At 40.5% G+C, this 25537-nt stretch overlaps 1 protein-coding gene across 2 annotated transcripts; it reads left to right on the top strand.

Annotated features, from left to right (window-relative positions):
* Nucleotides 1-11254: 11254 nt before the first annotated feature.
* Nucleotides 11255-15760, top strand: LOC113034033 (AT-rich interactive domain-containing protein 3A-like). 2 transcript variants are annotated; one of them, XM_026188317.2, is made up of 3 exons: nucleotides 11255-11878; nucleotides 12077-12661; nucleotides 15392-15760. In XM_026188317.2, the coding sequence occupies exons 1-3, from the start codon at nucleotides 11840-11842 to the stop codon at nucleotides 15395-15397; spliced, it is 630 nt and encodes a 209-aa protein (XP_026044102.2). In that variant the 5' UTR covers nucleotides 11255-11839; the 3' UTR covers nucleotides 15398-15760. The 2 variants fall into 2 exon arrangements, with proteins under 2 accessions (XP_026044102.2, XP_026044101.2); XM_026188316.2 differs by having other exon boundaries at nucleotides 14645-15760.
* The last annotated feature ends 9777 nt before the right edge of the window (nucleotides 15761-25537 follow it).

The raw sequence follows: 25537 nt of genomic DNA, 5'->3' as shown, positions 1-25537 counted from the left end.
CGAATTGGTGCATTACCGCCGCCAACTGGTGTGGAGTGTTGACCAAATCGCTGATTCCAAACCTGTTCTCGTATTAACTCTTGTGCCCCTCCGATCATTTCTATTGTCCATTAATGCTGTAATTACTGTTCTATTGTGATCATTATTCGTACACCATGATGAGATGTTTCCATTTCCATTCAAATAGAAATGAAGTTCATTGGTTCAGATGAAAGCCTTTTGCATGGGTTGATGTTGTCCTTTCTATTCCAAACTTGGACTAATCTGTATTCTAACTGTTACACCCCCTCCTCCCTGAACCTCACCTCTGCATACACTGCTATATCCTCCGACTACAAACAGTTGGTTTGAGACAAGTTTCCTGAATACAGATCATTTCTGGTTTCATGAATCCTTTAAATTCTTGTTCATTTGCGATTAAACGTCGAGCTTTCTTATGATCCTCGCTCCTGATGTCCTGGCTCCCTCCAGTCCTTTGTTAATATGTTTACACCAAAGATCTTCTCTGTTCCTTTGTTTATCATTTTGATAAATGTACTCGAGCTGCACAGTTAATGACAACTAACAACAACATCTTCTCAACTGTAACTGTAGATTCTGTTTTCCCACTCTGCGCCCAGGGTCAGGTTGAATTTGGCTGAACACTCGTCTCTCTCCCTCTCTGCGCTTGCACTGCCCTCACAGCATCAGCAGAATGAGGAGGCCATCCAGCCACCAACCAGTTTATGCCAAACTGCCCTCCCACAGCACCGACTCCTTTTTCTTGGTTGGTAAATATCAAAAAAGGTGCATTACTGCCACCCACTGGTTCGACTATTGAATAAACTCTCGTTCACAAAGACAAACAAATAAACAAAAAACAAAACAAATAAATCAAACTACAGATTTTACTCAAAACATTTATCTGTCTTTAAAAAAACAAATATGTAAATGTGGCCTGATAGTTTTATTTCTCGTGTTCTTTTAAAATGGATATGACCCAGTTTCACTTTGACATTATTAAGGTTTTTATCAGCTGTCTCATATTTGTGACAGTGCAGGTACACTATGGTGCCGTCTTCTGCAGCGCAGTCACATTTCCCCGTACGTGTTTCCTTCGATTTGAAACAGCTGTGATATCGTCGTCTCCTCTTTCTGTTCCTTCCTGCACCTTTTCTTTCTTCCTCCCACTGCTTTTGGCACCTTTCCTTCATCTTCTGCCTTTTTTAATTCAATTCAATTTTGTTGTTATAGCGCCAACAACAGTTGTCTCAAGGTGTCGTAAGGTGAAGACTCTACACTCGCACCCTTACTACACCTTTAATCTCTGTCCAACTGAAAAACGTTTTGGTGGCTTCATCTGTGAGCTTCTCTTCTGTTATGTGATCATCATAATGTGATGTTATTAAACTGCAGGCCCTGTTATACTGTCTCTGTCTGGCCTGCTGAATGAATGCACAGTAAAGCATATGAAAGTACTGCTGCACCAGCGTTAGAGAAATGATCTGTTTATTATTCACGCTGATTGTAGTTCATACTTTTAACTGTTGTGATTTATTCTGATCTTTAATCATCACAAACATGACGCATCTATAATGAAGCGACTGTGAGTAAAGCCCAGTCCTTTATAGAGCCTGGTTAGGTTTACTGTGTCATCAGGACCTGCTCTTAAATCAAACAGTGTCCACTGCAGGTTACAGTGATGGGGAGCTGAAGCCCATTTTAAAGGAGTGAGAGAATCACTGTTTTGATCAGTGTAACTATTTTTAATGACTGTTGTTGCAAATGATCCACATTTTTGTGTTCACCTGTCTGTACTGAATATTATTATGTGATGTATATGTTGTGATGATTTTAATCTCAGTGAGGATTTTACCTGGATAAAGGACAATGAAAAAAACAAATGCTCCACATTGTTGGTTGACCCTGCCATCCAAAAGAAAAACAATGATAAGATACGAAGTGCGACGTGAGCTGTGAAGTTCTTATTTTATAAATACAGAAAAGGTTTACAGTAGACATTAACATGCTGTAACAGACCGTTCTTAATGTTGTTTGTGGTTTTAAAAAGTGTGTTTTGTCTTTGATTAAACACTACAGACTGTTTTTAGTGCAGACAGCAGAAAAGAAACGAAAAACATGAACAGAACTGCACAGCAGTATATTGGCAAACTTGGAGTTTTTTTAGTATTACACTCCTATAAACATAAAGACTGTAAAGATATTATATTTTTCATGTTCAGATATTATTTTAAATTTGATATTTTTTTATTTGTGGGGGTAATTTATTTAATCCTAGAATGCAATTAATGTAGATCTCCCTCCATCTCTTCTTTGTCCCAGCTGCTGAATGGATCGTGTGTGTTGAACTTCAGACTTTCACAGACTTGGATCTTATAGTAGAAACAATGAGCTTTGTCAATTTTGTTAACACTGAAGGACTAATTAGAACAGAGAGAGGTTTCATTTTGAATTTGTTAAAATAAAGCAGGTACTATTTTCCCTTTATTGCGTTTATGCTCGTTGTCTTTCATTTTCAGAATTACCACGGGCTTAACCTGGTTAAAGGAAACACACTTTTGTTACACACACTGCTGTCCATGCATTGCCCTGCAGAGTTTTATGTGATAATTAAAATGTTCAGATCAGTCAGAGTGGACACTAAACTGTGTTTAATTTGCAAGCTTGCTGATAGAAACGAGGGTCATGAGTTCCACCTCCTGCATGCTTTCCCTGGGTGCCAACAGTCTCCTCATATATGTTCACACTGGACACTGTGAAGACTCCACTTCCTCCACAATGAATACAGTTCATTTGTAAAAACTACACAACTACAACTACACAACTCATTCAGATAAGAATGTTGATCTTTCTTTTCATGAAAACTAAAAAAGGAAGTCACATGTTTCTATTGGTGAAACACAAGCGCTTGCTTTGCAAGGCTGGAATAAACCAGACATATTACAGCTTTATGTGCAGTTCAGCATTATGAACGGATTGAAGATCTCACAGACCACCACAGACCAGACTGTGACAGCTGCTGCACACCACATCTGTTCATCATTCCCGCCTCACCACTAGGTGGTGATGTGGTGACAGCTTATCTCATTTCTTTGCCCAAGTGCCCCAGACCTATGGCTTCAGGTCTAACAGTATCACAACATCCATCCATCCATCCATCCATCCATCTTCATCCGCTTTATCCGGGACCGGGTCGCGGGGGCAGCAGCCTAAGCAAAGAGGCCCAGACCTCCCTCTCCCCAGCCACCTCCTCCAGCTTATCCGGGGGAATACCAAGGCGTTCCCAGGCCAGCCGAGAGATATAATCTCTCCAGCGTGTCCTGGGTCTGCCCCGGGGCCTCCTCCCGGTGGGACATGCCTGGAACACCTCACCCAGGAGGCGCCCAGGGGGCATCCTTGTCAGACGCCCGAACCACCTCAGCTGGCTCCTTTCGATGTGGAGCAGCAGCTGCTCTACTCTGAGCCCCTCCCGGATGGCCGAACTTCTCACCCTATCTCTAAGGGAGAGGCCAGCCACCCTTCGGAGGAAGCTCATTTCTGCCGCTTGTATCCGCGATCTCGTTCTTTCGGTCACTACCCACAGCTCGTGGCCATAGGTGAGGGTAGGGACGTAGATCGACCGGTAAATTGAGAGCTTCGCTTTTACACTCAGCTCCCTCTTCACCACGATGGACCGGTGCAGCGTCCGCATTACTGCAGCTGCAGCCCCAATCCGTCTGTCGATCTCCGGCTCCCTTCTCCCATCACTCGCGAACAAGACCCCGAGATACTTGAACTCCTCCACTTGGGGCAGGAACTCATCCCCGACCCGGAGTGGGCGCTCCACCCTTTTCCGGCTGAGAACCATGGCCTCAGATTTGGAGGTGCTGATCCTCATTCCCGCTGCTTCACACTCGGCTGCGAACCGCTCCAGTGCGAGCTGGAGGCCCTCACCCGATGAAGCCAGGCTGATAGGCTGATATCACAACATCAGCCTTTAAAATAACTATATAACAGTGGTCTGTAGTATTCATTTTACATTTGTGCTTTTGCATCATTGGCTGGTTGCTGCCTCTGATCTCGGGGCACAGTCAAGTTCAAAAGTGTTTTAAACATTAAACATTATTTTGCCATTTGCCTCAGTGTATCACCACACTGGACTTTCAATCAAACAAACAACATCTGACTAAAAACTTTAGACTATCAGCTTTGATTCAACATTTTGTGAAAGTGTAACTTGAACACAGGGTTTGTAAAGGAGTGCTTCTTGGATTCATCACTGCTTGTCAGAGGTGCTCTTTGGAATTGTTTTAAAAAGACACGTTTCAGACGCGTGTTACATGTGTGTTACTATTTAATGTCAAAGGTTTAGTTTGAATATTTAGAAGTCATGTTCTGTGAACAAATGCACACACAAGCCACATTTGACTGGTCTTCAGCTACCAGTGACACAGTTGTGTAGGTCTGCCTGGTTACTGGTTTGGGGTTGGATGAATAATGGGACTTGGAAGGTCAGGATGCTTCTTGAAATGCACGTGTGGATGTGTTGAATGTTCAGGATATTACAGATATGTTGTAAATGTTGTTCATTTTTATGGAGTCGAAACAGGGTTTGTGCCAAACTGCAAGACTGCACAATGTTATGTTTCACTATTTTGTAAAATGAATGTGTCTTTTCTGAACATTAATGTTTTATTACTTTTCTTCCAGCTTTGTTTTAAGGTTTTGCTTTGGGGCTTTTTTTTTTTAATAAAAATTACATTTGGAGAAACGTAATTATTTATATTAACAAATGAATACAAGTAGTAATAAATACAGTGTATATGTAAGTTAAACTTAAGATATTTGTATATATTAAAAAAATTAAAAATTCCCAGCACACCCCTGCGGGCGGTTTATCCTTCAAGCTCGGGTCCTCTACCAGAGGCCTGGGAGCTTGAGGGTCCTGCGCAGTATCTTAGCTGTTCCCAGGACTGCGCTCTTCTGGACAGAGATCTCCGATGTTGTTCCCGGGATCTGCTGGAGCCACTCGCCTAGCTTGGGAGTCACCGCACCTAGTGCTCCGATTACCACGGGGACCACCGTTACCTTCACCCTCCACATCCTCTCGAGCTCTTCTCTGAGCCCTTGGTATTTCTCCAGCTTCTCGTGTTCCTTCTTCCTGATATTGCTGTCATTCAGAACCGCTACATCGATCACTACGGCCGTCTTCTTCTGTTTGTCTCTCTCTATATAATATATATGTATATATTTATATTATAATTATTATATATCTTATAATTAATTTTAGATCACTTTAATAGTTAATTGCACTACTGCGCTCTCAGAATAAAATACATTCCCATGATCGACGGTTGTTTGTGTTTGTGCAGGAATGTGGTAGTGAACCGGAGCAAGGTCACGAAACAATAGCTCTCACAGAGATGCTGCCTCAGACTCATGAAAGTGGGTAACAGGTCAAGGTGTGTGTGTGTGGCTAAGTCTAAACCACGCCCCCTTCTCAACAGTTTTTGACCAATCAGATAGATGCACATTCTCTTTTCTAAGTATGGGTACCACTAAGGTAGAGGGATCTCTGTGCCGGTAGCTGGCTACAGAAAACTGTGGTTTTCTAACCAAAGGGAGATCCATGTATATCATAGGTGTCAAACTCTGGCCCGCGGGCCAACTTTGGCCCGCAGCCTAATTACATTACATGGTATGGTACAGCCTAATTACATGGTATGGCTTCGCCATACCAAATTATTATTAGAGCTGGCCTACTGGTATCATACAGCTAATATATATATTGTTTAGTATTAAGCTTTGCTTGTTCCACATTCAGTTTTTCAGAAAAACTTGTTTGAGTCCATAAGAAAAGATTCATTCTTAAATCTGGAGGAAGATTTTTTTTCCAATAAATATTAACGTTAGCCCGCGACTTTGTTCCAGTTTTGAATTTTGGCCCACTGTGTATTTGAGTTTGACACCCCTGATGTATATGGTCTTGATGCACGTTCAATCATCCAGGTCAGTAAATCTCCAAAAGTTGATTCTGTTCATCTGGACGTTTTCAGTGGAAGAAATGTTTGGTCACTCGCTCAAGTGACGAAATGTTCGCCATCTTACAAGTGTCTGACTTTGATTTATATCTGCTGCCTGAATACAAATTTCTCTTTTGAATTGCAAGTCATGCATTTGTAGCTGTATATTTGCACTCTTTCCTACTTTGTACTGTTGGACAATAACTGACCTGGTATATGCAATTAATGTAGATCTCCCTCCATTCCTTCTCTTCCACTTATTAACTTAGAAAGTGAGCCGAGAGCACGAACTCAGGGTGTTTAACGTCCCAGCGATGAGCTGCTCAGAGCCACAACCTTAACCTCCGAAGACCTGAACTCTTCCACGGCAGCATTTTTCATTTCTCTTTGATATTTGGGCTGATTGGGACCCGATGAATGTAGAAACAAAGAATTACCAGATGTTTTTTCTTTTTTAACTTATTTTTGTTTCTAAGAAAGATGAGATCCACATATGAGGATATTCGTTTAAAATGTCGATAGAACAGTAGCAGCATAACGTCCTCGTGAGTGGATATCAGGCTCCTGTAGAGCAAAATTGAGTATTTTGGTCTAAATAACCCAAAATGTGATGTCCACATATGTGGACGCAGGTCCTAGGAGGTTAAATAGTTCTCATTCATTCATCCAGTTCAGGATGGGGGGCTGGAGCCTATCCCAGCTGTCATTGGGAGAGTGGACAGGTCGTCAGTCTGTTGCAGGCCTAACACACAAAGAGACACACAACCATTTACACTCACATTCACAACTATGGCTCATTTAGAATCACCAGTTAACCCAACCCCACTAACTGCCTGTTCACTGTGGGAGGAAACCCGAGTACCCGGAGAGAACCCACGCAGACAACATGCACGCTCCACACAGAAAGACCCCGGCCTGAAGGTGGATTCAAACCCAGAACTCTGTTGCTGTGAGGCAACAGTGCTAACCACTGCACCATGAACTCATATTTTATTTACTGTATAACATAGTAAACATATTGTTGTTTCAACAAAAACAAATGTATGATTTGAAGAAAAACATTAGTTTTTGTGAATTTGATGGCAGCAACACAGCTCAACAACCTGCAACAGGACCAGTGTGATTTCTATGTTCATTTAAAAAACAAATACGGGTTTCTGGGATTCTTTAAATTAAATTTCAAACAAAGCCCTAACTAGGTCGTAAACTGTAAAGTACAGCATGATTAAATTAAAACACAAAGTTTATCACAAAAAATTAAATATGTTCAAATTACTTAAAATATTTCTAAGCCACTCTTCTGGTTTACATTACAAAAGCTAACTTACACTGTGGGGTTATGCTGTCCTCACTAAAGTTTGTTGCAGGCAACGTAATTTCAGCTATACAGCTAGCTTAACAATCTTTATTCCCAGCACTTCATCCTCCAAGAAACAGGCCGCTTGTTGTGTTTGGCAGGATTTAATGATGAAAATTAATTCTCTCTCTCTCTTTTTTGTAAAACTGTACAAAGAAAAGGAATACAAAATACACAATGAAGACATGTTCCATTACACTGGGAGAATAACATTGTTCTAGCGAAAAACACACGACCACAGATAAAGCATCTGCTGACAAAATACAAGCATCTACCTGCCTCCATATGATTTAACTTCATCTCTATGAATTCCAGGGAAGCTGACTAGTTCTTTTCCTTTTGATCTTGCAGGACATCACCACCACGGCAGGTAAAAGAAATATACGCCAGAGGAATTGTAACCTTTTTCCCTTAACTCAGTGGCCCGTACTCCAAAAATGGCTATGTGAGTAGCTCATAGTAATAACTGATACAACCACAATCGCATTGAAACATTTTAAATCCTGCTAAAATGTATGTCCTTATCAACTGTTCATTGTTACATAACTTATTTTGTTTATTCATTTATCAGTGTCTGTACATGTCACTCTCCAAGGAACATTATTATGATGGCGAGGGTGGCACTGGGTACTTGGCCTGGAGGATTAAAGCCATACAGAGATGCACTGCTAAAGGGAGGCGATTATCATCTGGAGGTAACATTTATAATTCACTGGAAATACATAATACAGTTCCAAACTGTGGTTCTTTATTATTAATGGTTATTAAATGTTGTTATTAGTTTTGATAAAGCTGTGTTTCATATTGTGTAGCACCAGGAGATGGAGCATCGAGTGAAAACCAGTGTGGTGGACCGACTGTCAGACGAGAGTTGCAGTTTGTTACAGAGAAGATGCTGAGTGAGGATGAGTGTAAGGAAGCAATCGCTCTGATGGAACATTCAGCTGATGAAGACACAGTCACAACATGGTCCTTGACCTCCTGCTGTCAAGCAACATACTGTCTGTTTCTCCACGTTTCAAAGATATCGAAGGCTTGGTGAATATTTGTCATTACTTTGACAATGTAAACACACTTGAATATTTTACAGAAAGCAGATATGATTCTCTGTTCTCTATCCCTGTTACAGATCGAACAGGATTTTGTACTGATGTTTGGTGAGGATGTATCAGGCAGGTTGCTGGAGAGGTGGCCAACAACATTCAAAAGAAAGATTATCCAACAAGGCAGGAAGCTTCCTTCTACCACTGACCTGGAAGAACTCTTGCTGACTCTCCTGAGGATGCCACTGAAGTTAATGCTGACATTGGTGAGCTGTTGTTTCTTTGATTAGCACATTCACAGCATATATAATGTTTGTCACAGAACAGCTGTCCTTTTGTATTTTGGGTCTACTCAAACATTTTGTCAATGCATTGAAATGTGTTGTTGATGATGATTCAACTTTATTAAAAACAAATATTTTTGACCTCTCAGCATTGCTTTTACATCTGATTCCAACATCTGGTCAGGGCCGCTAGAGACCAGGAAAGGTGTCAGCTTCTCAAGCAGAAAGACGTCTTGTGCTCTTCAAGAAGCTTTGTTTCTTTTCTATTTTTATGGTGTGAATTACCAGTTTAAGAAACATTTGATTCTTATTGCCCGTCTGTATTTGTCTTTTCAGACTGGAACAAATATCCAAGAGCACCTTGATGCCGTCACTACCAGCACTCAACGCTACCTGCTGTTGGGGTGAAGAAGAATGACATCCACCGGTTCTTCATTATTCTTGACAAGAATGCCATACCATGCAAGTCTACCTCTTCACTTGGTGCTTTTGATGAACTGTTTAAAGCCCATTTTGTGTTTGGCACATCTTAGAACACCATGCTTCACAACATGTACACGTTCATCCAAACCACAGGTTTTAGAAAACATTTAAATACCAAACACCTTAACTATTTTGACCAACAGGCTGACACTGATGTTAATCTACAGCATGATGTGGCAGTTAAAGAAGTTTGTACTACAGGGGAGGTGATGTCAACTAATGTAGAAGAAACACCCACAACATCTGAAAAGGTCAAATAAGAGTCTTTGGATATGTGTGCCTCTGCTGTTGCACAGCTCAGGGCAGCTGGATTAAGCCTACTGTGAATAGTTTTGTCTCCTCAATGGAGGAAGTGTTTTTTGAGATTCATACTCAGGCTAAAGATGCAGCCTTACAGAGCGTACCTTTACAGGACACCACAAGTAAAAATAAATATAATAGTAATAAAATAAAGCATTTAGAGTCCTTTAGCCAGGAAAGATGGTGACACTGGAAGAAGGTCCAGAAATTGCTTGGAGCTGTGTTGTCTACCAGTTTGTTTTCAGCTAAGTGGATAATAACACACGGTACAGAGTACCGCCCTGACTTTACCATCTGTACAGATGTAGTGTCTGAGATTCCGTTTTTTGTAAGATCAAAAGTATTGTTGTGAAAGATGACATTGTGTTGCTCTGCAGAAAACTGATGGAAACCCTGTTGATGACCATTATCATGCATTTAGGGTCAGACTGCATCCCAACATGGTGCTGAAGGTGTTGAACATAAATGAGCTGTGTTGCTTCTTCAAATCAAGTATGGCATTTCAGATTCCTCCCTGTATGTCGTTCTGTATTGCCGTTTTATGCCGAACTAAATTCATTGTTTTAAAGTGTTTTATACACTACATGAGATGTTTTTATATTTTGAGCCTGACATAAAAATAAAGCTGTTAAATGTGGTTTTTGCTCACTTGTTTTATATGTAAAAGCATTATTAAAAACCAGGTTTTCATGCTGCAAAACAGTGAATTGACCGTAAAGGTAAAACTACAGGAAGAGTTTTAGTAACACTACTTTGTGTAAAATTAATTACAAATTTTACTCTATGAGAGCTAATTTTCACTAGAGATGAGTGTATGAATAACACAGTATAGAGTAACATCAACTCCCATCAGAGTTTTTGAACCTCCAGTGTTAATTTCAAATAACTCAATTCAGTGTTAAAAATCAGTGGGATTTTACTCAAATAGAGTTAATTTATCACTATGATAGAAATGTGCATTAAATCAAGAGAAAAAGTCTGCATCTTTTTTCTGTTAGAGAAATGTGTCAATATATTATTTTAGAGTTAATACAGTGACAGCTTTACCTTATATGGACTTGTAAAGTCTTTCTGAGCTCAAAGCAAAGTGAAGAGAAAAAGATACATTTAAATAAATGACTAAGAAAAATAAGTGATTCTAAATAGAAAACTGAAAATCCTGTAACTGTGACGTTAACGGCACCTTTCTCAGGTTGATGGTTGTCTTTATTGGATATTTGCAATATCCCACAGGATTAATGATCGCAATCATAAAATGAGTGTAACAGTCAACGTCTAACAGTAAAAATATAAATTACAGACAAACTCTTTAAACTGAGTGGAGGACTCAGTGAATCACAACACGGTGGATTTTTATTTTAAAGCTGTAGCTCCGTGTTTCTGTATGAGTGTGTAAAAGCACTCGTTCATACACAGTAACATGTTAAGAGGAAGCTTGTGTTGTCTGTAGTGTCTGTCTCTGCGGTGCGCTGAAGGTTTAGTCCATCTGGGTAAATGCAATTAAACAGAGGGCTTAATGAAAACATAACTTTAATGTAACTGTAAAAATAACTGAAAAAGAATTATTTAAATTTCATTATTTTTCAATCACCTTAGTTTTTAAATACAAAAAGAAATATCCAGAAACTCAACATCTTTTTTTTTGTACTTTATTTTGTTTGTTCGTTTGTTTGTTTGTTTGTGTAAAGCAAAAACAAACAAACAAACAAATGTCCCGTTGGTACAACATAAATATTAATAATTCTGAATACAAAAAGGTTTATGGAAACAGTCATGAGATTTTATTTCACGTGACTTTTTATTGGATTCATGTGACGAAGTAAATTTAAGGCTCGGTTTCACAGGTGCGAGCGGAAAACGCGTCACAGAAATACATATTCAAACATGAATATCTGTTGTAAAATATCAAAACAATATTATTGTCTCTTAATCATATGGAAATTACAGGCGTATTATGATCCCAGTAAAACTGACACATCTGGGTTTTAAATGCCTGTACACGTGACTTGAGTCGTTTTTTGTCATGTTGAAGTTCAGCTTTACAAAAAATACAAAACAAAACTGCACAAACCAGTTTGTAAACATACTTCAGGATGTCTGCTTAAATAAATAACCTGGCGTTACTTGAGCAGAGGTGTCAGTGGTTGCATCACAGCGTGCGGTCAGCTCTCAGTGCTGACGCGCTGCTGCTGCAGGTGGACCAGGCGCGCTGATCTCTACCTCCAGGCTTCATTCTCACTACATTTGCCACTTGTTGCCTAAAGAAAGCGGGCGCTCCGGCATTTATGACTGAGCCGCTTTACGCATTTATTCCTGAGCATGTTCGTGTTGCGCCTGAAAGAAGACTCGTGATTGGGCTGTTTCGGCAACATGGTTGATAACTCACGTGTAACTGCTAAGTCTGTGTTGGTAAGCGTCCGGACTTTATGTTATTTTGTCTTTACATCCAGTTCCGTCCATGTTTTCTGCGCTCACAGAACTTTTCACCTGCGGCTAACATGTGTCGCTTGCTATGCTCTTTATGACAATCTGATATCCGACCACGTGGCTTACTGAAGGAAGCATTTGATGTGATAATATTTACGACCAACCGCTTTTCCCTTGCAGCAAAGCTGTTTCTCCTCTGGCAGCAGCCTTCCACGCCAAACACCCCACAGCCCGTATCCCGGCGCACAGTCTCACCAGCTCGGCAGCGGCGGCATGAAACTCGAGGCTGTCATGGAAAACCTGCAGCGCCAGCAGGCAGCGCGCCTCGCCCTGGAGGAGAAGCTCCGGCAGGCGGAGAAAGAGAAGGAGCTCCGCTGTATGGTGGAGTCCCAGATCCACCAACAAGCTCTGGCTTTCCGCCACTATCAGCTGGCGATGCCAGGCGCCCTCTCCGCCGGAGCTGAAAGCTCACCCCCAGGAGTGACCCCTCCTCACATGGAAGTCCATATATGCGCCGAAGACGGGAACTCCAACCCCGGTATCTGCGTTAAAGACCGGGACGGGGAGGGAGATGACACGGAAGAACAGGATCTCATGGACCAAGACGAGGTCGGGGACGATGTTGGGTTAAACCAGTCCTCTCTGCAGGAAGCGTGCGTGTCTCAGCATCTCAGAGTCTTCGCTCCCCACGGTCACGCAGACTCTCCATCGTTGCACGCCGCGTCGCAGAACCACGAGTGGACCTATGAGGAGCAGTTCAAACAGGTAAGCCAGCACTGACCCACTGAACGCATCGCCCTCCTGTCGGAGCTCGCTCTGCCTCTGTGGAGCTTTCATTTCACGTTTTCATTTATTGAAACGAACACACGTTTGGTTTTGTATGGAAATAGAAGACTTTAATGTGTGTGTGTGTGTGTGTGTGTGTGTGTGTGTGTGTGTGTGTGTGTGTGTGTGTGTGTGTGTGTGTGTGTGTGTGTGTGTGGTTGTTTGGGCTCAGAACATGTTCCACTCTGTAGTGTGCTGCTGCTGTTTTGCAGACAGAGCTTCAAACTTCACAGTTTACGCTGTAAAAGCTCCTACAGAGCACACGTACCTGCTGAGGTGTTTTACACACAGTTTGTTCTGAACCACGGCTGGAAGTAACCCACAGTTTTGGATGGTCACAGGATTTATTACGTTTACATTTAGTGACTTTGAAAATATTAATATTATATAATATGAATAATATCCAACCATTAAGCTTGTCAGAGAAAAGGCTGCATCAGCATAATGTCTGAAAACAACATAACTGGTGGGTTTGTAACCACAGTGATTCTAAGTCCTCAGATTTTGTTAAATGAGTTGATTCTGCAGAATTTTTGAAAAATTTTTTTAGTAAGTAACTAACAAATCCGGTCTTGTTAGATGTAAGACATCAGAGTGTGTTTACGCTTCGTTAGCAGTTACAGGTGAGTCGTTATGTTTCCCAGTTGCTTCAGTCACATCTATACTCTCCCAGTCATGGACTGATTGATTGTGGATGTTTCAGGTCATCTTTTGCTTACGATGGATCATCCACAGCTTCGCCTAAACATGACGCGTACATAGTGACTGCATTATGCTTCACATTAAAGGACGAGAAACCAGAGCGTCTGTATGAAGACAGCTGTGTGCGGAGGACGGTGACCTGACACTCATTATTCAGTTTTTTCTTTTCTAGGATTTGTTTATGTGACTACAGATTTTATTTTAATATCACAGAATAATAATATTGATGTTTCAGATCACATATAGAGTAAATCTTCAATCAGGTCATTTAAGAAACACATTCATTTGTTATGAAGTAATTCTTTGTTTTCTGTAAATTCATGCACGTGTGGCCACAGCCTGCGTGTTCCATGTGTATGTTGTTTCATTATTGTGGAGGTTATTCGTGTGCAATCTTTCAGTTATGGGACAATCAACCGATGGTTGTGTCTGCCGAGCAGAGTGGAGCCGACATATTCAGTGTGCTCAAAGCCGCAAATCAGAACCACAGGCGGTAAATGAGTCTTTGAAAATAGGAACGAGATGTGGGATGAATATAACGGCTCGCTGAGGAGAGAAAGGTCAACGTCACTTATATTTGTACTGTTTTACTTTGAATAGTGTTTAGCACAAACGATGCTGACGGGCAGCTGTTCAAGCTTATTTTAACTCTTAATTACACAACAGCAGACGACATGAAGCAGATTCTATAGAGATGAGTCAGAAAAATAAAAGAAATTCCTGAGATACAAGAAGTTGCTGAGCAGTGCTGAAATAAAAAGATGTGAGGCAGAAAGAGAGATGTCGCACAAAGTTTAGGCAGAAACTCAGACGTGCCAGAAGCTGCACTGTGGAGTTTTCCCGTCTGGCGCCCACACAAGAGTTCTGGGATTTCCCCGTCTGGAAGTCGAGTCACTGCCACACTATTACACAACAGAAATCCCACCACACTCTGGGCTTTCTCTTCTAAATGCTCTCACAGTCTTAAACAGCGTGCGGCCTCAGAATCAGTCTCAGTTGAAAAAATTGTGAGACATGATGTTTTTGCCTGGTGATCCTGTCATAATCCTAAAACTTGTGTTGTTTGCAACAACTACATTTGTATATGTGCTAATATAAACACATTTTTAATAACACAGCAGAGTCGTGCTGTGTTACTGCACTGAAGTCAGTCATGAACCGTCACAGTTCTGCACGCTGACACAAACAGAACAAAACATTTCTTCCTTTGGCTACAACCAGGTGATGTCAGGTCACGTGCTCGGAGGTGGAGCGTGATGGAGCACAGCTCTGGAGGAGTGTACGATTATCGTGCAAAAGCATCAGCACAGACGCACACATCTAGTCAAGAAGCGAGAATGCTGTTAAAGCCGAGTGCGTGCTGATCGCAGCCGAGCAGGTAACAGCAGTCGGACTCTGCGTGTGTCATAAACTGTGAGAGGAAGAGCCGCTCATCAGTCAAGTGTTGCTGTGCAGCTGTAGCCTGATGTTGACCAGTGATTATGTCACAGGGCATTTTCACATCACTTTACAGAGTAGATCAAAGTACTCTAACAACCATCTCTGTCACGTATACAACTCACTGCATCCATTCTGACATATTATGTTTCCAGACATTTGACTCTATGAGACAGTGGACGGGAACGTGTGCAGTGTGACAGTGGGAGAAGGCACACAGTGAAGAGTGGGCGTAACCACTGTGGCTCAAAAGGCTGCATTATTTCAATAAAAATAACAAGTAAAGTGTAATCATTACTTTTTGTATTACACATGCAGAAACATCAATAAATTACTTTTTTGTATGTGTAATACAAAAATTGTTTATTTTTTTAAAAAAATATTTGAATTATTTGGTTTCAAATAGATGCTTCACAGCATGTCACACACAGAGATGTTAAAAACACTCCTTTTGTTCTGAAAAAGGAACTTCTGATGATGACTGAACCAGCAGAGCACATCTTCCTGTAGTTTCTTTCAATCTCCATCTAGTGCTGAGGGGCGCGAAAACCTAAAGACCTGAAGAAGAAACACGTACGCAGCGCACTCGAAAACCAAAACTTCACAGGATGCTGCAGGATGCACCGTGAGATAAGAACCGTATTTCCCAGTTTACTTGGATCTGGAGTTTTGTGCCACGTGCACCAGCGGAGGACAGAAAGCTTGTGTTGAAGTTTCTCGGTGCATCTCTGGAATCTCTGCATTTTTAAAAATCTTTGTGTTTATTTGTGTATTCATCATAATATCTAATGCGTTTGTCGTAGATTTTTAAAAGTCATTTGTTTACTGTTCGGGACTTGTTTTAATATCTGATTTAATAAACTGATCATTGATTTTTTCACAGGAAACGATAAAATGCAACACAATCTTTTCTCCTTTCTTTTAATACTCGACTGCTCAAAATCTTTACATGTACAAAAAGCATTAATTCAATTAAGAATAACAAGTGAATAATGACTATGTATTAGTTTATGCTTGGAGAGCTCCTCCTCAGGTTCCTGGTTAAAAATAAATAACTAAACAGCTGCAGGGCAGGGGCGGATCTAGAGAAATTTTCTTGGGGTGACATGAGGGTGGCAAAGAAATCAAATGGGGTGGCAAAATCAAAGCCTCCCCCCCCCCCCCCCCCCACACACACACACACACATATGTAGGTGGTTACATATGGTTAAAATAATTCAAATGCAGTAAGTATACACGTTTTTCATATAAATATAGTCTATAACTTAATTATTGTCTGTAGCCCACATAATTACACACTTTAGTTACATGAAACATGTGAGTTTCTGTATAGCATGTATAATAAATGAACATGTAGCCCAATAAGTATAAAATCCAGAAAGCTACACAACATGGGGCGCTTCATTTACAAACACAAGTCTAACTTAAGTTTCACTGTTTTTGTTAGAAAACAGTCACATTGTTGCAGCTTAAATGACACAAAATGTCAGAAATCTGCACCGTCATGAACAAACATGTAAACCTAATTTTTCATGATTTGTTGGATGAACCCACTGAGGTCTGAAATACAACCGGACATTTTTGACTCCTTTTGAGTTTATGTTTGTGTTTCACCCTCAGATTGTTTCATTTTATTTTTCCCCTTGCCTTGTTTGGTGTCATTTTTTTCAGCTCAACTGAATTTAGTTGTTTTTTTTCACTGACATACTGTTACTGATCTGAAATCACACAAAGAACTTAAAATCCTAGTAGTATTTTTTTACGGTAAAAAAACCCCCACAGACATGTTGAGTAAATGCAAATATAAATTTTTGTAAACATGGTAAATGGCCTGTATTTATATAGCGCTTTACTAGTCCCTAAGGACCCCAAAGCGCTTTACATATCCAGTCATCCACCCATTCACACACTGGTGATGGCAGCTACATTGTAGCCACAGCCACCCTGGGGCGCACTGGCGAGGCTGCCGGACACTGGCGCCACCGGGCCCTCTGACCACCACCAGTAGGCAACGGGTGAAGTGTCTTGCCCAAGGACACAACGACCGAGACTGTCCAAGCCGGGGCTCGAACCGGCAACCTTCCGATTACAAGGTGAACTCCCAACTCTTGAGCCACGATCGCCCCCCATATATATAAACAACTATTTATCTAAAAATGCAGCCAATACACCTGCCGTTTCTTTCATTTTGTACAACCATTTAAAAATATTACTAAAACTAAAATAAGAGAACAATCAGTTGTCGCAGTAAGATGCCCCACAAATGATGTGTGCCAGTAAAAAAAAAGTTTGTCCACCAAAAGATAGAAGAGCACAGGGACAAACCTGCAGGCCTGATAACAGCAGCTGTATCACTCCGCTGGTTTTCTACTTAGTGACAGTGTTTACAAATGTGCCTCTGTGACATTCATTAGTGCCCTCACTGACACACTAAACAAAACGACTACACAACACAACACACTAAGTAAACACTCCACACTAAACGTCACAAATCTGCCACATCTAAACTCACACTCCCTCTCTCTCGCTCTCTCGCTCTGTCTCGCTGCCGTTACCGTCACTCCTAAAACTTTTCCCTCTTCCTAAACAACCAAATCCCACATGTTGACTTTGTTTTTTCAAATTGGTCGACATGGTGCATTTTTCCACCGATAGGAAACATGTGGCTTTTTTCCTTTCTTTACTGTTTTCGTGCTGTCCTTAGAAAACGCTTAAAACACACACACACAAACGTGATGGCAGTGTTTAGAAAAAAGCGTGGCTGATATATTTTATCATAACTCTGGATTTACTGGCCTGTAATTAAAATTTAAAAACTTTGAAGTCCGAACTTTCAATGTGGCTGAAACAGAGACTCAGCGTGGCTGCAGCTTATGCCAGCTTAGATCAGTCATGTGATCTGGAGGTGCAGCGTGTCTGTGGACCACAGAGGGTTAATAACACTCACCTTCCTTCCTTTTCCAGAGTGTAACATCCACCCACCTGTGTAAAATCCTAATTTCCCATGGTGTTGTTCAGAATGTGCTCTGGCACGATCATAAGCATCGCTTGCTACTGAAAACAAGAAAAAAGCCGTCCTGCTATGGGCTGAACCATTTGTTGATGGTGGGGGGGGGGACACTATGCAATATATTCAGTTTTAGCATTTATATTCACTGTTGACTGTAACTACGCTCAAACTGTTAATGCTGTCTTATTTTAATAAACAACACTGTCATATGCAAAACTGGGGTGGCAAGGGATCATTTTAGGGTGGCACTTGCCACCCCATGCCACCCTTCTAGATCTGCCCCTGCTGCAGGATAGTGGTTGTGGAACGAGCTCCGTCTGTAGTATCATTTCAATCCCCTCTTCCTGGCATTTAAATCAACCATAAAACTGTCCATCTTCTGATCATTTGTTAATGTGAAACCTTTAAGTCACAATTCATAACAACAGCAAAGGTGAAAAAACAAATATTCCTTCTTTACAATGACGACATGATTTTTGAAAAGAACCAACTGAATATATCCTTTCTGTTTACAATTACTGTATTTTGTTTCTCACCTTATTTTTCCAGTTTTTCCACTTATATGAAAACAAATAACAGCCTTTTAGTATTTAACATCATATTTAGCACATTTTTAGTATACACAATACATATGTCAGGGTTTTGAGCTTTTTGTGAGTTGAGGAGTTATTTTGGTTTGAAGAAGGGATTTATGTCTATTTTCATAGTCTTCTGATAGTGGTCTGATTATTTGTTCCTTTGTGCTTTTAGTTGTCCTGTCTTGTACTTTGCCTTTGTTTTGTTGGTTCCCTTTGGTGACGCCTCCTGTATCGCTCTGCTCTCTCTTTGCTCTCTGTGGTTGTCTGATCTCCCCGTTTAGTTGAGCCAGGTGACTTGTCCCAGCTGTTCCCCATCCTCTCATTATCTTCCTCCTCTGTTCAGTGTTGGGTCGTCTCTTGTTCCTCGTCGTGTTTCCATGCCTGCATGTTGCCTGGATTTTCCATGTTCAGGTTTTTAAAAAAAAATCACATTCAAGGTTTTGTTCTTTGTCTTTTTTTGTTTAGCGTGTAGTTTTCCCAGTTTAGTTCTAGTTAGTTTCTCCCCAGTGTGCAACTGCCTCTTGTTTTTGTACCCTTTTTATCAGCCTTATAAAACGGCTCACATTTCGTTGATATTCAAGTTTTGTTCCATGTTCCTTTGTGTCTGCATTGTGGGTCCACTCTGCACAATTCATACAGTCTGCCTCGGCACACTGACACCACACAGCTTACCACACAGCCAAACAGTGACAGAACAACATGAGCCTTTAAACTCAAAGCTGTTGGAGTACAGGCAGGAACTGAAGAGACTGCTCAAGATCTCCAGCTGCATTCACAGGACCACAGGTATAAGGATGATTTCTCTTGGACTGGCACTTATGGATATTCTTAGCAAGAACTCTTCCGCTTTTCCACAGTCTCCATTCTGTCCTGGTCTTCAGTTGCTTTGAAGGAGTCAGGGCCATGAGTTTGCTCTGTCACTCACCTCGACTTCACTGCCATAGTGGACCAGGTCTTCCATGCTTATCTCCTGGTCAGCCTCCCTGCTCGCCAGTTTCTGTAGGGCAGTCATTCTCAAACTGTGGTACGCAGGAAGTCTCCAAGATTTATTTTTTTTAGGATATAACTATTTAAAATATACATACATTAAAAATTCTTTACCACAAGGTCACTGAAACTGAGTTTAAATTAGGTTTTGTCCTTTTTGGAAAAAAGGCATATTCTTTTTTATATCAGGCAACAGCCAAATTTACTAGGCAGCCTGACGAGGAGCTAAAAGGGCAGAGAAACTAATGAAAAATGACGATTCAAAGGCGATGCAATCCTGGCTTGGAAAACTCCAGCTTTGACCTAACAGCTGCTTATATTAATGTGGATTAAGAGTTTTACCTTTACTTTCACATAAGGTTGTTTGGATTAATAACATTTCTTGTCGGGGAGCAGAACAATGGTCTGAATGCTTTGTTGTGCCAAACATGCACACAAGAGCAGCGTTATCAACTGTCTGTATCCTCCTCTTGTTAATCTTTACGTTTTGTGTATTTATTTTATTTTTCATGTTATCATCAGAGTGGGTATAATGGCAGAGTGGACAAGGTGGTGAAGGCTAGGTTGGCGAGAGACCGGTAAAGAGTGACGCGTGACAGGAAGGGGGTGGTGGAGGGACAAACGTCTAGCAGGAAGCCATCAGACATGCTGGGTCTCCAAATGATGCATCTGCAATGAAACACACTAACAAACAGGAGTGCTGAAACCTGAAGCCACGCATCTCTGTGACAGCTTTGCATCCACCCCAGCAGAGGGAAGTGGGAGGCCCCTGATGGAGCGAGGAGACGGGTTGGAGAAGAGAATGAGCACATCCAGACCTGAAGATGCACTTATCTGTTTCATGTTGATAGCGATAGTCCAACAGGAAAGCAGTACCCCTCGGAGATTTCAATCCCCAGGAACAGAGTGTCAAAGTTATAATCCACAGGAAGACAATGGGAATCCAAGTCCTCTTAAATTTCTAATCTAACACGGCGAACATGAGCAGAGAAAAACCCATAAATGACAAAACCACTTTGTAAGTGCACAGTTTGGGCAGCGGTTGATCCCTTTTTCTGCAGCAGTTTCCAACTGTGACCCTTCTGAACCACTCATCTCACAGACGACAAAGGCAGCATCTCTTATCTGCACAACTTTCATAGCTGCTCATCCTTTGTCCCTTCTCACTCTTTCATTCGGAGCATCACATCTTCTGAGATAACATCTGGTTACATAGAAATACTTTCTCTCACTTGTTTCCTTCAAATCTCTGTGTGTCAATCACAGTATACTCAGTTATTTATTTTTAATGATTGTCAGACATTCTCTGAATCGTTGCTTAATCATTCTGACCAAGAACTAAAAGCAGGCATGATTTGGGCTGTATGCCCTGTTTGCATTCCTCGCTGGTACAACCAACCCAGTACAGATGACACAGGCCAAATCACAGTAAAAGGTCAGGAGGTTAGGTATCAGCCTCATACTTTATGTCTTTGATTAAGAATAAAGATGACTTACTATTAGCAAAAGCACAAATAGATAAACTCTGTTCTTGAACTTTGTATTAAGATGTTAAGACCTGTAACCCTCTCTGGGACGTGATGACAGGTGTGCTCATCTCTTTCTATCCCCCTTTCCTCAACAATACACATAAAACTGTATTATTGGAAAACTGTGCATCAAAAGTAAAAATAATAATTAGTTTTAGAATTAAATGGACTGGTTCTTATACAGCACTTCTTTTTTTTTTAGAACTGTTTATTTAGTAATTTTTGTGGTAATAAACAAACAAACAAACAACATGTTAACGTTCTCTGACATGAGACCATTTAAGACAGGAAAGAAGAAAAAAACCAGACCAAGATTAATACAATAACATGTCGTAGAGATTTATAGCTTAATATTACAATGTTCCAGAGTTCTTGTTCGTTCACCCAAATCTGGCCACACAGTTCCTGGTAGAAGATCTTCACCTTCAGTTGCAAGCTTGCTGTCATTCGGTCCATTGTATGAACTCTTTTCAGTCTGTTTCCATTATGCTGTGGATGGTGAGGTTGTTTGTTTCCAATTCACTGTTATCATTTTCTTAGCTATCAGTAAGAGTATCCGTAGAATATATTTTTCATCTAAGGTGTACCTCTCCCTGAGTATAACTCCAAAGACAAATATGGTTGGGTTTAGTGCAGTATTTACTTGTAGGATTTGCTCTATTTATTCTTTGATTCTTAACCAGAAACCTTGAATTATTGGACAGTCCCAAAAGATATGTGAATAGTCTATCTATATCTCATCTAATTGTTGTTTTGCATTTTAGCTTTTTAAATATGTCATCTTTACCTTGTTGTTTATGTTCCTTCTCCAATCTTCTTTTTCATTTTCTAGTTCTACCTGTTTTGCAAGCCTTTGTTTCTTCATTCTGGCTCCAATAGAGATAAGTTTGGCCCTTATCGTGGCTTTACTGGCATCCCATACTATTGAGGGAGAGATACTACTATCATCATTTATAGCAAAGTATTCAGATAGAGCAGACTGTACTTCCTGTTTGACCTGTGGGTTTTTTAACAATGAGACGTTCAGTCTCCAGTGTTTAAAATAATCAAACATTCCCATATCAATGTTCAGAGTAACTGGGCTATCATCAGATATAGTAATTGATTGAATTGTTGTCTCTTTTGCCCTGAATAGCTCTTTTTTTAACATACAGAAAAAATCTATTCTTGTGTAGCTTCCATGCACATGAGACATGAATGTGAAATCTTTATCCGTAGGATGCTGATGTCTCCACACATCTACGAGTCCCAGTTCTGCCATCATGCCTGAGAGACTTCTAGACATTTTGGACTGGGGTCTTGTTATTGCTAGTTATTCTATTTCAGAGAGGTGAGTTTCTTGAATCAGGGCTACAGAGCACTGCAATCTCTTTAGTTGACCTAAGATTTCTTTTCTCTTAATTGGGTTATTGATTCCTTTTACATTATAGCTAACAAAGTTCATATATCGCGTTCTCTATATAATTGGATATTCCCCTTTCTTTCCTGTATGTACCGAGTATATATATACTTAGTCTGTAAGAGAAAATGTGAACTCAGGTCTATAACATATGTCAGAGAGAAAGAAAACTTAAAGCTAAAAAAGAACAAGACTTCCATCCTTCCAGTCGTCCACATTGTGGGCAACCCCCATTTGGTACGGGGCAGAGAAGTGTGACCCTCTTTCTCTGTGGGAAAAGTGCTTAATGCACAAATAACCAATATTACACTATTGTGTATAAGAGGTCTTAGTAAGTGTAGTCCACTCATATTAATCCTAAGCATGACCTCCGCCCAGACTAAAATATAACTTTCTAAGATAAGTGACATTTTACTACCCAAAATGAATTCCCGTCTATATTTTGGTAAGAACAGGTAGTGTATGTGGTGTACTTCTTACATTTTTGTCTCCCCCTTTTCCACACACTTTCAAATCACTCTGACGTTTAGTTAATTTAATGTCCTTCCTGCATGAGGACCCTGAGGTCCGAGATCGAGAACGCCGCCTCCCTTTGCCTTCTCCTGTTGTTTCTCCAACCTTCTTTCAGCTCTTCTTCGATGTGCCGTCTTTCTCCGCAACCTATTTCGACTCCAATCTCTTTCAACTGTTGCGCAGCCTCTGTTAATGTTGCAAAGGTCTTCTCTCCAGTGTCCAGTTTTATTCTCAGCTTCGCTGGGTATAGACATTTTTCTTGCACGTTTTTTTCTTTTAAGTTGTTTGATAACCTCGTATACTCTAGCTCTCTTCTTCTGTAGGTCAGGCGAATAGTCTTGGTCTCTGACATTCACACTCCGATGGACGAATCGCAGAGTGACTTGGCGTTCGTATCTTGGCGTTCGTATCTTGGTGTTCGTATCTTGGCGTTCGTATCTTGGCGTTCGTATCTTTGCGTTCGTATCTTGGCGTTCGTATCTTGGTGTTCGTATCTTGGCGTTCGTATCTTTGCGTTCGTATCTTGGCGTTCGTATCAGCATTGAATGGATTAATATTACTGCTGCTTATGTTTAAGGTTGAGCTCATTTTAAATACTTTATTTGATTTAATGTCCAACAATGTCCGAGTTCTATAAATCATGCTTCTTATAAAACGCGTTTCTACTCTACATGAAAACTTAGTGTTTATAGAACATTCATCCATTCATGCCACCGCCTTTATCTAGGCCTCAGTATTCTCTATCTAACAGCTACAATCTGATGTATTTGTATGATTGGGAGAGCTACTTCAGGGTCAGGATCTCAAAGATCCTTTGGCATGCAGACTGAAGCAATAGCCAGGGATCAAACCACCAAGTTTCCCATTATTACAGTAGATGCTCTACCATTCAGGCTACAGCCACCCATAAGCTGAGAAACACAGGACTACATCTTGACTCTGTAAAAGTATCTTAACACAGTAGCAAAAACAAAATATCAGATGAATCAGACAAAGGCTTGAGCAGCGTTTGACATGGTTAACTCTTAATATCAACACCCGGTCAAACTTATTAGATTCAGACCTTCTCATAGATGCTAATCTGAAAGCACTGGTGATGCTTGCACCAGGTAGACTTGCCTGTTTTATTAGATCAGATATGGCTTGCATCCCTGCTTCATCATCATCTGAGCTCTTCTTGCTAACGTATTAACAACTTCTTCCCACTTCTCTACATCATACATGGTGGCCAAGGTGGCTACCAATAGGAAAGGCTGTTACGATGATAAATCACTGAAGCCTGTTTACTTGCTAATGCTAGCTGTTTCCACACAAAGTGCAGATGGTAACTGAGCTCAGAGCAGTGATAGCACAGTGAGAAGCAGCCTGCAGACGATGGCAGTAAAAACGAGGATGCAAGCAGGTGGAGAGCTTTATGGGAGAGTGGACAGCTGATCACCTTCTGTGCAGTTCTGATGACCCTCTGAAGTGTTTTCTTATCGGTTGTTGTGCAACAAGCGTACCACACCGGGATGGCGTGCACCAGCACACTCTTGAATGTGGCTCGATAGGACACTAGCAGGTCAGTCTGCAACCTGTTCCATCTCAAAACCCTCAGGAAATGGGCTTCAGTGGACAAAGGTGGGTCCACTGGAGACCCAAGACCCAAGAGTTCTGACAACAGTGCTGTTATCAGGGGAGAATTTTGATTGTTCTCTCATTTAAGCTACAGTCGTATTTTTAAATGGTTATAACAAAACAAAAAAACAAACACCAGAGGCATTGGCTGTATTTTTAGATAAATAGTTGTATATAATTTTATTGTTTTCAAAATTTGTGCATGACTTTTAAAATGTACAATTTCTATTTGCATCTCAAGTTATGAAAATCATTCCCTAAGCATGTTTGTGGTTTTTACAGTAAAACAAATATAACTACGACTAGGATTTTATGTTAGTGTGTGATTTTTTTTTTTTTTTACTGTACAGGCTACACAGTACATAGACTCAAAATTCACATGTGTAATGTAACTGAAATGTTTAATTTTGTGGGCTACAAAAAATAATGAAGTTATAGACTATATTTATATGAAACGTGTATATTTACTGCATTTGAACCATATGTAGCACCTGCAGATGTGTTTTAAAAAGGCTTTGATTTTGCCACCTCGTTTGATTTTCATGCCACCCTAAGAAGATTTCTCTAGTTCCACCCCTGCACTCGACTATTAGAGAAGAATAATGCACTGCGCCACCAAGCAAAAAGTACCACTTTAAAATAAGACTCCCCTTATAGATGGCTAATAAATAGTTTATAGCTATATTATTAATTAATCTGTAAATGCTTTATAAACCATTATTAATGCTTTATAAACCATTATTAATGGTTTATTATGCATTAGTTAAGGGTGAGAAAGAGAAAAAACTGGCCGGTTTCTTGCCAAATAGTGAGCCAAATGTGTTCACCTATATATTTCATCTAGAGTTGTTATATTAAACATTTCAGACTAAGTTACTATCCTGTAAGCACAATCAGCATTTGTAAACATATTTTTTATCATATAAAATTGTACTTCATAAATACATTATAAATATCCACAACTATCAATCGGAGCCTTGTTGTAAAGTGTAAAGCATGACACCATTTATTTATGATCAACAAACATTTCTAAGTATTACTTGG

Source organism: Astatotilapia calliptera, chromosome 12 (assembly GCF_964374335.1).
Source record: "Astatotilapia calliptera chromosome 12, fAstCal68.1, whole genome shotgun sequence".
In the NCBI taxonomy this organism is placed as follows: domain Eukaryota; kingdom Metazoa; phylum Chordata; class Actinopteri; order Cichliformes; family Cichlidae; genus Astatotilapia; species Astatotilapia calliptera.
This window is presented reverse-complemented; position numbering and strand designations above follow the sequence as displayed.